At 31.1% G+C, this 14,243-nt stretch overlaps 1 protein-coding gene across 1 annotated transcript in view; it reads left to right on the plus strand.

The window, feature by feature from the left end:
- Positions 1-14,243, plus strand: part of LOC143235496 (microtubule-actin cross-linking factor 1-like) — a 217,653-nt gene that overhangs the window by 161,773 nt on the left and 41,637 nt on the right. The window contains 16 exon segments of the mRNA XM_076473705.1: positions 74-289; positions 677-790; positions 4,342-4,455; positions 4,998-5,210; positions 5,534-5,695; positions 7,756-7,926; positions 8,073-8,399; positions 9,768-10,094; positions 10,327-10,411; positions 10,605-10,831; positions 11,183-11,389; positions 11,904-12,023; positions 12,282-12,608; positions 12,972-13,178; positions 13,509-13,734; positions 14,031-14,242. Of these exon segments, the coding sequence (XP_076329820.1) occupies positions 74-289; positions 677-790; positions 4,342-4,455; positions 4,998-5,210; positions 5,534-5,695; positions 7,756-7,926; positions 8,073-8,399; positions 9,768-10,094; positions 10,327-10,411; positions 10,605-10,831; positions 11,183-11,389; positions 11,904-12,023; positions 12,282-12,608; positions 12,972-13,178; positions 13,509-13,734; positions 14,031-14,242 (3,255 nt within the window).

A 14,243-nucleotide genomic window follows, 5' to 3' on the forward strand; every position in this document is an offset into this window, starting at 1 on the left:
ACCATTGTAAAAATGGAGAACACAAATAAAGAATTACTTACTATTGCTGATTTAACACAGCTTATTTTTGAAGGTTCTTCTAGAAGAATCTAAAGACCTTCACCAACAGTTTAATCAGGTTCAAAATTCTGCAAAGCAGTTAATAACAAATGCAGGTCCAGGCACAGACACTTCACAGATATCTAAGGAAGTAACCATTTTGGAGAATCGCCACAAGAATTTGATAGAGACTCTAGAAAAACGATACACCAAGCTGCAGTTTGCTGCAAACATCGTTTCTAATTTTATGGTTAGTAGAAACTGTTTTCATGTGAATGTTGTTATGGAAATAAGCAAAATTGAACTGTTATTACCATATTATATTATTTAATAGAGAACATTTATACACTTTATTACAGATCCTATGATTTTGTATGTTCTGTGATAATATTTACATTATACATGTATATGGCATGGAAATGAGATATGTTATGTATCTGTTAGCTGCTTTTGATAAATAATAAATTTTGTGTGTGCTAAATGTTCTCTGAATAAATACACACACCCACACAAAAGTGTATTTTAGCTATTCAATAATAAAATATTAGAATCCACTAGACATAAATATTAATCAGAAATTATATACACTGTATCATATCAATATCCACTAATCTAAATTATTGTTCTTTCTATACAGGACAAAGAAAAGAAGGTCCAGCAAAACCTAAGGTCCTGTGAAGAAGAATTAGATAACATGGCTCCTGTTGCTCGAGACATCACCACCATTCAAACCCAGATTGCAGAAATTAAAGTATAAAAATGTTTTTTCTATTCAATATTTAAAACTGAATTTTTATATCATAGTAGAACTTATTTTATTGTCTTTACATTGTATTCAGTGAACTTTTTAAGAGATTGTATTCTAACTGACTCATCAAGTTTTTAAAGGGTTTATTAGAAACTCAGTTGTAGAAAAAATTATCTCTTAAAGATAAAAACTCTTATTCCAGAAAGGTGTTCAGTACATTTGAAAAAAAAAACGAATTTATACAACTGTAATATGAAACGTGGAAGGATTCAGACTGATAGTACTTGGAAAGTACGCATCATTAATCCTTTCCATAGGCCAGCTATGAAGGCTTTCCACCATTTAGTTTTCTGCCCATTCACCGACCCCTGTTTTGTGAAGTCTCTATTTCTCATATCTCTCTCTGTTGTTTTATGTCAACTATCTTTCAGTCTTCTTCTGTGCTTTCTTCCAAGTACTTGTTTTGACTTCTGTTCCCCTTCATTTGTAGAACATGCTCATAGTATCTCCATCAATACAACTGTTTTGTACAGTTGATAGTTGTCCACTCTTTTCTGTTAATGTCTCTTCACTTATATGATCAAACCATCTGATCTTAATTAAATAATTACTCTCAAAACTTCTCAATCTTGACTAAATTTCCTCTAATCCTTTCCATCTCTCACATCCTTGTAATAAAACCAAAAAAGAACCATGCTATTAAATAATGTTTATATCAGTAAATAAACTAGCATAATTCCATGTTCCTTTGTTTTCTAAAATAAATTCCTGCATATTTCAATCCTGCTCTTATTTCTTCATCCATAATAACTTTATCCATGTATTTTATCAGTAACTTCATTATCTTTGTCGTAACAGTGTTCATAGCTACACCAACCTTCTAGGCTTAGTTGCCAATGCTTCAGTCATTCTATCCATTGTTTGGGTGTCCTGACACAGTATAAATAAATCATCACCACATTTTAAATCTTTCAAAAGTGTTATTTAATAATTCAGTACCACCATTTGTATGATCAACTTTCTTCATAACCCAATCCATAAGAATATTGAATAACAGAGGCAATTCAATATCACCCTGCTTAACTCCACTTCTAACTCGAACCATTCTGTATTATCTTGACCGATACCTCGCAGAACTTTTAGATCTTTTATATATTAGGTTGAGGAATAATTCGTGAGCGTTTTTAAATAATTTCATTCAAGCATTACATGCAAGACTATACAATACTTCAATGCATGAACACATTACACCCAAAACATTTATTATGATACTTTATTTCATGTAATACCTAGGTATATAGTATGCATTGTTTTAAACGAAATTGCAAGAAATTAAATGCAAAAAGCAGATGGTGTCGAAAATGCTCGATTTTGTCCACTTGACATTCCATTTAATGAGCTGAAAATGAAAGCAAAAATTAAAGACATATGAAAATCAAACACACCATCTATTAGAGCAAAAAATTATCTACCAAATGACATGAAATATTTTGCGAAAGCATTTCATTTATGAATATATTTTTTTAACTTGAAAAAATGCTCACGAATTATTCCTCAACCCAATAGTATACTTATCATAGCATCAAAGTATGCTCCATATTTCTTGTCTACTTACACAGTCAAAGGCATTTATAAAATCAACACAAGGAGTTTTGTCATTCCTCACATTGCTTAATGATGTTTCTCACAACACAGATTTAGTCAACACATTATCTACTAGCTCCAAAACTGCCTGTTGCTTTCTCAAGAAAGCTTCTGGGTCATTTCTCATCATATTTATCAAAATCATATTGAGAAGCTTGCCTTGAACAAATAGTAATGTAATTCCTTTCCAGTAATTACACAATGATAGATCTCATTTCTTAGGTATTTTGAAAGTGATTCCTTTTTTTCTACAATCAGTAAAACAGCTTTCCAATTCCTATACAAACTTAATCGAAAATTTTGCTAATCTGTTCTTTTCTTCAAATACTTTCAATATTTCTCCATTTATCATATCATTTCCTAGAGTTTTCATTCTTAATTCAACTAACTTCCTCAACAACTTCTCTCTATCTATTGGTGTTATGTTTACAGGTACCTCTTCATGTGATGTTTTTTTAACCATAATCATTTAGAAACATATCTCCACAATGAAATACAATGTTTGTCCTTAATTACATTATTGTAATTAGGAACTGAAACTTGTCAGGAAGTTGACAGACAATACTTCTTACAGAATACACACAGTAAGATGAATACGAAACTTAAATGTTGATGAATAATTAACTTTGCAGAATACACACTGTCTGTTAGCAAGAGCTACTTAACATTCATTCTTAATACCAAACATGTCACACTGAATATGTGAATGTATTGAATCTTTCATTCCTACAGTCTGTTTTCTTTATTTTATTTAGTATACATTTATGTATATTTTTTGTTGTTGTTTTTTTTGCATTTTACTATTAGTTAAATCACATTTGAATAGAAATATCAGGGTTAAAGTGACTAGTAAAATTGTTTATAAGTGATAAAATAAGAATCTTGTGAAACTTAAGGTGGTATCTTGACTGATTAGAAACTACTCCTTTCTAATAACAGTGAAAAAAGCAGTTACACATTGTACCCTTGTAAAATGGTATCCATGCATATATAATATCAGTGAAGTAATTTATATTTTAGGGATTATGTAAAAATGGCAGACAGGTATACAATGAAACAGCACAACAAGGTTCCTCCATATTATTCATTCCAAGGAATCAAAACTGTTTATTCTGAGATACTAATAAACCAATATTCGCACTAGCTAATCCCATGTTATTAACATTAAGTTCCATCTTATTGTTTGGATATACTTAGGAAGTTAACAACCAATAACAATTATCAAAATCAAAACTTATCTCTAAAAAAATCTGACTCAGATGTAACAGGTGTGTTTGTTGTAATATGAAGAGCTGAGTTAAATGTACCTAGTGTGTATGGTGTAACATGAAGACCTGAGTTGGACATACCAGGTGTGTTTTATGAAACATGAATATTGTTACATTGTTAGTTACCCATTACTGTGGTCTTATGTAAATCCATATATTCTCATGGCTTCTGAAAAAACTATACTCTACAAAAAACATAAACAATTTGTACATCACTTTAAAAAGAAAACAAGAATTGTCATTTTCAAAACCTAATTTCATTCAACTTTATTGGCTCTTTAAACATCAGAAAAACCAAAAATGACCTGGATAAACCTCTTGGTTTGTAAGCTGTATTATCGTATGGTGTCAACATGAGTGTGAATCAAATAGACTTCATGCAGGAAAACATACCAATAACTTATATGAATTAGGAAATACTTATACTAAAGAACATATTATAGTCAAAGTTATAATGAGGTGGCTGATTTTTAAAACTAAACTAATGCAAAATAACTATGATAAAATTTGGTAAAAGTGATATTCTTAAAACAAAGTTAGACATTCTCACATAAACTTAAGCTTTTGAACATCAAGTATTATTATACTACTTGTAAGTTTACTATTACCTTTTTGGTAATTCTAATTACATTGTTTTTACAGGACTTTAGGAAACACTTGAAAACCATGAATTCTGATATCAAAGATGTTTCTAAACAAGGAGAAGATCTCATCCAGCAGGGCTATACCACAGATGTAACATCATGCAAAGAAAAAGTAAGAACTGTTGTAGAAGTTGAAGTACAATATGGTCTGTAAGAAATGCAAAACATATGTCAGTTATCACACGATATGCTGTTAATTTCACAAAATAAGAAGTTTAGTTCATGGACATTTGTATTCAGAAGTAGTGAGTGTTTTAAGAAGTTGCCAAGTTAGGCTTAGCAACCTTAAATGGTATGATCTGTAAACTTCGTATTTTCTTTCTCTCTCTCTCCAAACTTACATCCATGAAACACAAGTTCGAACTTGCATGGCACACAATGAATGGTAACTGTATCGAAATTAAAATGTTGTAAATGGGACTGCAGTATAGGAAATTTAAAACTAGCTTCAGTAGTCTCGATGCAGAAGTGCCCCTACTTGCAATTTAATCACTGAGACATAATGTGGATCAGAATAAAATCCTTATGATTATATATTCATAGTACTTCTTATTATATATCTCTTGTGACCAATACTTAAAGTCAATCTAACAACTATCTGTGCAGTCGAGATACAACAGAACTGGGATTTCTCACATCATATCTAATCTTTAGCTTGACAACCTGAAACAACAGTATTCTCGTGTTTTTGAACGAACCAAGGAACGGCACACAGTCTTGGAAAACACTTTGGCCCAGTTAGAATGTTTCTACAAAGACTATAGTAATACTTTGACTGAACTAAACAAGGCCGTCAAAGAAGAAAAAAATTTCAAAATCATCAGTGGGGAAGTTGGAACAATAAGGTTACTTCAGGAAGAATTTAAGGTTTGTCAGCATAACTTGTATATATATATATTCATGCAAAATATTACATATATTTGTACTTTGCTTTACTTAATAAAAATCTTGTCTGGTTTTAGGTATTATTTTAACCATATTCAAAAAATATAATTTTAAGGTTGAAAACTGTATTTTAAATTTGTTTTTGATCCAAAACTTGATATTCCTTTAAATATTTTAAATCAAGTAATGTACACATTTTAACAGAAACTTACATCAAATTTTAGTAATGGTAAATGAGTGTGTTGAGTAATTTCAATGAAGTTACCACTTTCAACTGCATTTTCACAGTACTCATTCCTTGCCAGGTTTTCCGCAGAACTCATGTTGAACCCCTTAGTAGGAAGATCACAGAGGTTAACAAGATTGGTCAAGGTATAGTCCAGTCAACTATGCCTGGTGTTGAAACAGTTAAACTAGAGCAAGATGTGGAAGTCCTGAATGAGAAGTGGAACACCTTGAAAGAGAGGGTAGGTACAAGTATTTTTAGAAAATAGATAAACCATCACTCTACAGAAGCTGTTCATATTTTGTTGCACTATCTTTTGTAGTATCTTACTTAACATAAGAACATGCTTAAAATAACCAAGTTTTCCAGCAGATGTAATGCTGCTTAACTTTCTGTGAAAATGATTTTTGTTTTTAAATTTTAAATTTACATCAAGGGTGTTTAAAAACCTTGAAAGTATTTGAAATTGTCCCTAGGTTTTGAAAACCCTGAAAAGTAAACATTGTAATTGTGCAGTTATAGAGTAATTTCTAGTAAAATAAAAAGATGGATAAATAGCCATCCCATACAGGAAACCATCTGCATACTCTGATTCATAAAATCCAAGACTATAAATAAACACTTCTGTACTTACATCCACGTATAGCACTTGCAGGAACTTTGTTAACAGAATCAAGTACAGAGGTAAAAAATGTAGTCCTCTTGCTTCAATACATTGTAATATATGGTATAAAAACTTTTCTTGAAATTATTAGGGTATTTTAACTGTTGTTGTAATTAGTGACTAAAGACTATGGTAATCACTTATGATTTTATAATAAAATAGTAGATAAAAAGTTAACTGTCTAATCTTCCTTGCTAAAAGAAATGTGTGAAAACTAATAATACCTATTGCTATACGAGGAAATGCGAGAGAAAATTAATCAAAGAACATGTGTTAAAGATAAAATGGATACTCATTGGTGTCTGGTTTTCTCTGTTTTATTACTAAATTCACTTTTACCATAAGGCTGTAATAATATTTATACATAGTAAACACATCTAAATCTATGTTCAGTATTTATGGATACACATTTCCAATTCTCAAATCTAACTGATCTTCCTATATTATGTGAAAATATAAACTGAGGCTTGTTTTGACAAGAAAACTTACTATGAAACTTGACTGTTGTAATAAACTTTGTTCGGCAATTCAAGTTTCATGTACAGGTACATCAATATTCCTTGTAAGTGTTTATTTTAGTCTCCATACTGCTTATGTTTGTATTAAATAATGTTATGAAAATAATTTTTCCCTTAAAAAACACGAAGGTTTTTATTAAATCACTCTTTTATTTTTAAGCTTCCATAATGTATTGTGATTCCCTTACCATGAAGTTGTAAACTGAGATACTTGGAGAGAAATTCAAGAAACGATTTTATTCATAAGAAGATAACTATTATCAACATTTATTACTCAATTCCATTTTTTTTCTTTTTCTGCTCAGAGCAACGTATTTCATTTATAAGCTGTAAACTTGTGAATTTGACTATCCATAATAAACTGAATGGTAACATTGCTATTTAAGTTATGGCTGTTGTTTAATGCCAAACAAAGCAGAAGTGAAGAGCAAGAGGTGTGTATGTATTAATTGAATAATATATTTTGCATTGTGTGGTTACTGTTATCTGAACAGATTTTCTAAGTTATTATTTACTCACTGTATCATTACTCTTCATGGTATTTATCTATAAAGCTCATATTAGACTCTATTTTAGCTCAACAAATGTTATTACTATACCTCTTGTCTTGGGTCATTGATCCTAAAACTGTTGTAGAAGAGTCCTGTCTTGACAAGTATACAAACTTTGTGTTTTCAACAAGTCACTTAAATATGTAATTTTGTTCATACAATGTGTCCACTGCCTAGTGTTGTTGATAGGCAAGATTAGGTCAGTTTATAGAAAAAACATAAGTATTTGCATGTAAAATTAAACAACAGAATACAAAATGTAGATTATATTCCACACATAATAATTCATATGTTACTGTAATTGGCACTTCTTCACAGCTGTTGGTAACCTTTTAAATTGGTATACAGTTTAACTCCCAGTGTTATATCAGTCAAAATTGTTAAAGTACTCAATATAATGGAATATATCAACTCCCACTGGCAGTGGTCACTACAAAAATAAGTTGGGAATATACGACTAAAAGGACAATAAATGTATTATGTGAAAACTTTTCTATCCAATCATTAATCAGTTGAAAACATAACCATATTCAGAAGAGTGCTAAGTGACTTTGAAATTATTCTTTAGTTGAATGATCGAGAGAGGCTGCTAGACCTGACTCTGCTGCAATCTGGAAAGTTTCAAGAAGCTCTGGAGGGTGTTCAGAAATGGCTTCAAGATACAGAGGAAATGATAGCCAATCAGAAATCTCCATCTGCAGACTTTAAAGTTGTGAAGGCCCAGCTACAAGAACAGAAGGTAATTCTTTGATTTATAATCTTAACAAAGATAACTTGTAGCAGTTGCTCATAAGCTTTTTCTTGCAGACAATAGACAATACAACTTATTAAATATTCTAATACACCAGAGATAATTATGTTCTGATAATGTGTACTTGCCAACAGTTCTTAAGGAAGCTGCTTCTTGATCGACAAAACAGCATGACTTCACTCAGTAGCATGGGGGATGAAATTATGCAGAATTTGGAGCCTGCTGAGAAGAAACAGATCAAAGCCCAAGTGAGTTACTTGGCAGAAAGATTTAACATACTCATCACTGAAGCCAGAGAACGTATGGAGGTTCTAGAAAAGACGATCCCAGTTGCCCAGGACTTCCAGGACAAACTAAGTTCATTGATGGTGTGGCTTGAACGTGTAGAAAAAAAAATGACTGTCTTGGAAACTATTCCAACAGATGTAGACAAAATCCATAAACAAATGACAGAACATAAGGTGAGATTTCATTATATTTATATATGTTTTTATGAGCTTTAAGATACTGTGTGTTTTAAAAGAAATTTTAAACTGTGGTTGAAATAGATATAAGGTTAATGAAAAAATGTAAGGAATACTTAACAAAATAAATGAATAAAATATTAAAATAAAAATTCATATATTTTTTTATGATAGTACATAGTATAACACTGTATCTGTCTTTGATATGATGTTGCATCTAAGCAGGGTCTAGAATCTAGTAATAATAACCACACTCACTATTACAACAATGTGAGAATTAGATTGTAGTAATCATAATAACATTCTTATTTATAATATAATGTTGCAAGAAAATAAGGACTAGAGATGAGTAATAATAAACATACTATTACAACAATGTAAAAATTAGATTGCAGTAATCATAATAACACTCTTATTTATAATATACTGTTGCAAGAAAATAGGGACTAGAGATGAGTAATAATAAACACACTCTTGCAACAATGTGAGAATTAGATTGTAGTAATTATTGCAAGAATGTGAGGATTAGGGTATAGTAATCGTAACTGGGGAAAAATCATGCTTCATATATGAATTTGTTTTTTTGAATGCACAAAGTTTATGAAGTGTAAAGGCAGTGCTGTGTATATATATATTTACACTAATTACAACAGTTTAGTGACTTGCCTAAATTACTCATGCATGTAGTTGATATATAGAATTCTGCATGAATCTGATGGCTGTGCATGGTTTCTCAGTAACTGCAAGGTTAAACCTATTCCACAACTTATGATATTCACCAAACTTCTCTAGTACAAAACACGTTTGGAGCCAAGTAATTCAATCAAAAATGACAAACTGATTAACTTATCTTGTAAAAGACACCAGATCTGGCAACACTGTCAAAGCCTAAGTGTCAATAAACAAACATAGAAATTCATACATGAAACCTTAACACATAAATCCTGCTGTCTTAGATTGGGCTGTGAGGAATAATAGATCCGTTCCCCAAATATTTTTCCCTTTGTAATGTTTAGTACAGTCTACACCCAACCTTTACTTACTATATGGTGACACTTTCCATACTTCCCTACTCCTAATTTCATGTTTGCAAGGTCAAATGAAGTTTGAAAGCTTACCATGCACACACACTACTCTTTAATTATTTAGATAATATGGTGATTTTTGTTTCACCTTCAAAACAAACCATATGAATCAAAACCTCATAGAAAATTCACCTTCATTCTGGTCAAAAGTCTTATTTTGTAATTTATCTAACCTGTGACTTGTCACATGATGAATGCTTTGAAATCTAGTTTTTTTAATAGTGATGTTGTAATCATCAAAGTTACCAATAATTGTTTTTTTTTGTTCATCTTCATTCAGGAACTCCACAAGGATATCACAAACCATATGATACTGCTTGATGAAATTCACAGTGCTGGTGAAACTCTTATAACTTTGGTTAGTGAAGAGGAGGCTTGTACAATCCGTGAAAAAATCAAGCAAACAGATTATCAGTATAACAAAGTATTTGAGGAGAGTGAAAATGTTGGCAAGATGCTTATCCAGGCTTTGGATGGTGTTGGAACCTTTTTAGACAGCTGTGAGAAGTTGGATGACTGGTTAAAAGAAGTGCACACGAAGTTTTCCCGTTTTCAGAATTTATCTGTGTATGTAGATAAACTCCAAGAACAGATAGATGAACTTACTGTAAGTATCAACTCAGTGTAAATGAAATGAAACTATTTAGCCATCTAGAAGATATAAAAAATATTTTTGACTTAACACTATTGAATATTGGATTTCAAGAAGGTATTCATTTGTAAAAAGAGCAAGATAGAATGTAATGGAAAATCAATACTGTATTTTCCTTGTTTTGTATGAAGTGACTTATTATAGATTGTAACATAGCCAGTGCTGAAAACTATTTACTCTATTTTAGGGGCTTCATTCAGAAATTAAAAGTCATCAGTTGGAAGTGGAGAACCTAATAGTCTCTTCTCAAATAATCATGAAGCATTCTTTGGGTAGAGTATCTGATTCATTAACTTTGTATGTTTAACTTTATTTTTGTTCTGATTATTTCAACGTATTTAGCCAAAACGTTTTTAACTTTTAAAATAGAAATATATCTTTATTCTCAACCTTATTTATAGAAGTAGTTGAAGTAGTTAAAGAAATATTGATGTCAACAGTTATTCTGATTTGTCATATCTCCAGGAGATGATGCTATTCAAGTAAAAGATAAGGCAGATGCTATCCAGAGCAAGTTCAATGATGTATCCCAGGGTTGCATTAAAAGACAGAAGCAAGCACTAGATATCCTGCCACTCACACAGAAATTTCACAGTTCCCACAAGCAACTGGTTTCCTGGATGGATGAAACTGAACGAATCCTAAAAACCCTGGAGTCTCTCAGCCTCATCACACAGGGGACCACAATAGAGGTAAACAATCTTATTGAATAGTAATTTGGAGGTACTTAATGAGTTATCAAAAGAACCATCTTAGAGATGAGGTAATTTTTTTAGTCATAATATTTAGACTTCTTGATAAACTATTGCACTGAAACATAAAGATGAGGAAAACTAGTTTGTAATTCTAAACGTTCAATAAGATGCAGTCTGCATTAAACTGAAATCAAATTTGCAAAAAGGTAACTTTTCATAAAATTAAATTTCCTGAAATTTATGAATTGTTTTGATATCAGTATACTGTCTTTTAGAAATGCTTGTAAAAAAAAGAAACTTGCAGATACAAATTAGCTTAATTTTCTCTTTATGCAACTTTTTTAATAGCAACTAGAGAAAGAGATTCATAAGTATCGACCTCTTGTTGAATCAGTTAGTTTACTGGGCCCACGTCTATGTCAGATTTCACCCGGTGAAGGATCACATTTACTAGAAACACTCGTTACACGTGATAATCGTTACTATGATGCCATCTGTGAACAAGTACAACGTAAAGCAGAGAGAATAAAATTATACAAGCAAAAGAATACAGAGGTATTGATAAATAGCCTTGAATATTTGTACTTTAACTTTATACAAGGAAAAGAATATGTAATTATGTCATTAATATAAGGAAAATAATACATAGTTATGTGATTAGTAATCTTGAAGATTTCTATTTTAATCTAAAGTTATACAAGCAAAATAATATGGAGGTGTGTTATTGTTAGTCTTGAAGATTTGTGTTTTAACTCGTTTTGTGATGTTAACAATTTGTCCTTTTAGTACCATTTTGCTTGAACATTGATCTAAAAATTGTGTAACATTTTGTTGAAAGTTGTTTAAGAAAAAGGTATTTCTTTGTAAAATTACTAAGACGTTTAAAAATGTACTATCCTTTGTCATTTCTCTGTCTTAACCAACATGAAAATAAGTGAAATTCCATTTTATTATAAAGTTTAATACATCAAGATAGTATCATTAAATCAGTTTTTTCAGCAAAAAAATACAAAAAACATTAATCAGTATAAAATAATTTTACAAAAGTTTCTCTAAATACTGCATTTAGATTATTGGAGACATAGATGAACTTTTGGATTGGTTTCAAGGAACTCAGCAACAAGTTCAAGAAGCAGAACCTCTTTATCCAGAGCCTGACTTGCTAATCAGTTTACTGAAAGAACAAAAGGTTTCCAAACTTTTATCATATAATTGTCAACTGGAATAAAATTCTGTAACTTGTCATTGTTGTTTCCATTCTTCAATCTAAGGGAACTACTTTTAGTTTCAATATGATCAAATATAAAGTTATGAATTTACCAAAATTATTATTTCAAACATATTTATAGTTCAATGTCAATAACCGTTCACACTATTATCATTGAAATAATATTAATTCAATATGTTTAGTAATTCACTAGAATAATTTTACACTTTGCTTTATTAGATTATGAATGAAAATGTTAGTGGTCAGAAGAACCATGCTCGGAACATTCTAACTGCTGCTAAAAAGTTGATGAGAGAGGTGTCAACAGAAGATGTAAGCATCATCAAAGAAAAGGCTGAAGAGTTACAAGACATCTCAAGCTGTGTCTACACCTTGTGCATTGATCGAATGAATGCATTAGAACAAGCACTACCATTGGCTGAACACTTTTTTGAAACACATTCTGATTTAACCCACTGGTTGGATGAAGCAGAAGCTGAAGTGATGCTTCTAGAAACTTCTACTCTAAATATACCTCAAATTAAACGCCAGCAAGATAAAACCCAGGTATTACTTTTATAAATTTATAAAATTAATTTGTAGATTTAACTTTTCTGTAATTTGATGTGTGCATCTTTCCTAAATAGAAACAAAATTGTATACCTACTTAATTACAAAATTATCAGCTCAACAGAATAATGGTAATTAGTGAATTATTACCTTAAAATATTGTATATGTACATAACTACAAAGATATCAGTCTGACAAAGTAATGCTGATTAATGCAGTAATAATTTAAATTTTTCCATAACTTTATTACAAAAATGTTTTCTAGAGGTAATTGAACATCTTCAGAAACCGTGATAATAATGGAATGGTTAATGCAAAGTGTTTTGAACCAAGATGTAAACATACATTTTCTTCTTACAGGAACTGCTACAATCTGTTAATGAACACAAATCTCTGTTGGACAAGTTAAACAAAACGGGTACAGTCCTGTCCAAATTGTGTGGTGATGACAAAATTTCTAAAATCCAAGAAATAAAGGGTTCTGATAATTCTCGCTACAACAGTCTGCGAGAAATTATACGAACAAGACAAAACAAGCTAGAAGAAACCTTACAGGCTACTTCCCAGGTACATCACTCTAAATTACTGTCTTGAAGTTGATATTTAAAGAAAATGATGATTTTACAAAACATTGTATTGTGAAACCAGTGCTTTTAACAGGGTTTATATACATCCTGGTTATCCCTCAACTAAACTTTGAAAATCCAAGAATTTTTGTGACATTTGACCAAAAGTGGAAAGAAATTACTTGTTGACCAACTAAACTAATTATTCAGTGTGTTTCATTTTTCCAGTCTTTACACAAATCAACTTATGTGTTACAAGCACTACTGCACACTAAACATTTACCAACAGATATATTAACAGGTGAAAGAAAATCAGTATGCTTCTTTTCAGTTTTCAGACAAACTCGATGGTATGCTACAAGCACTCAACACTACTATAGACCAATTGGACAATGCTGAACCCATCTCTGCCCACACAGAACGTATAGAAGAGCAGATGAAAGACAACAAGAACATTCTTGAGGATCTGAATAAACGATCCATAGCACTAGAGGCTGTCAAACTTGCTGCTGCTGATGTGATAACTAAGACTGGTAAAGACCAACCTGCTATCAAAGGTGATCTGTAATCCACTGTCACTGTTTTTTAAACCAAAAGGTCAATAGCAAAATAATCTATCATCAATACTGGTCATCTTACATGTACTTGTGCTAATTTTGAACATCTGTGGCTAGTATGAAGTTTGTTTGTTTTTTCACTTAAAAAAAATTGAAATCAATCTGTTTGAAATGTCCTTTTCAAAATTAAGTCAAATAAAAATTTTGTAATATTTGCAGAATACATACAAGTGTATGCTTAAATTTAATTTGGACAAATTAAATAAAAAAAGTCATTCTCACTTTTGAATCTTCAGACATCAGACAGAAGTTGGATCAACTCAATAATTTATGGGACAAAGTGCAGAAATCATCCAAGAACCGTGGCCACTCCTTGGAGGAAGCTCTAACAGTAGCAGAAAAGTTCTGGAATGAGCTTAATACTGTGATGAAAGCCCTGAAAGAACTACAAGAAAACCTAAAAGCACAGGAGCCTCCAGCAGTTGAGCCCAGTGCCATTCAGGAGCAAA

Source organism: Tachypleus tridentatus, chromosome 12 (assembly GCF_004210375.1).
Source record: "Tachypleus tridentatus isolate NWPU-2018 chromosome 12, ASM421037v1, whole genome shotgun sequence".
Lineage (NCBI taxonomy): Eukaryota > Metazoa > Arthropoda > Merostomata > Xiphosura > Limulidae > Tachypleus > Tachypleus tridentatus.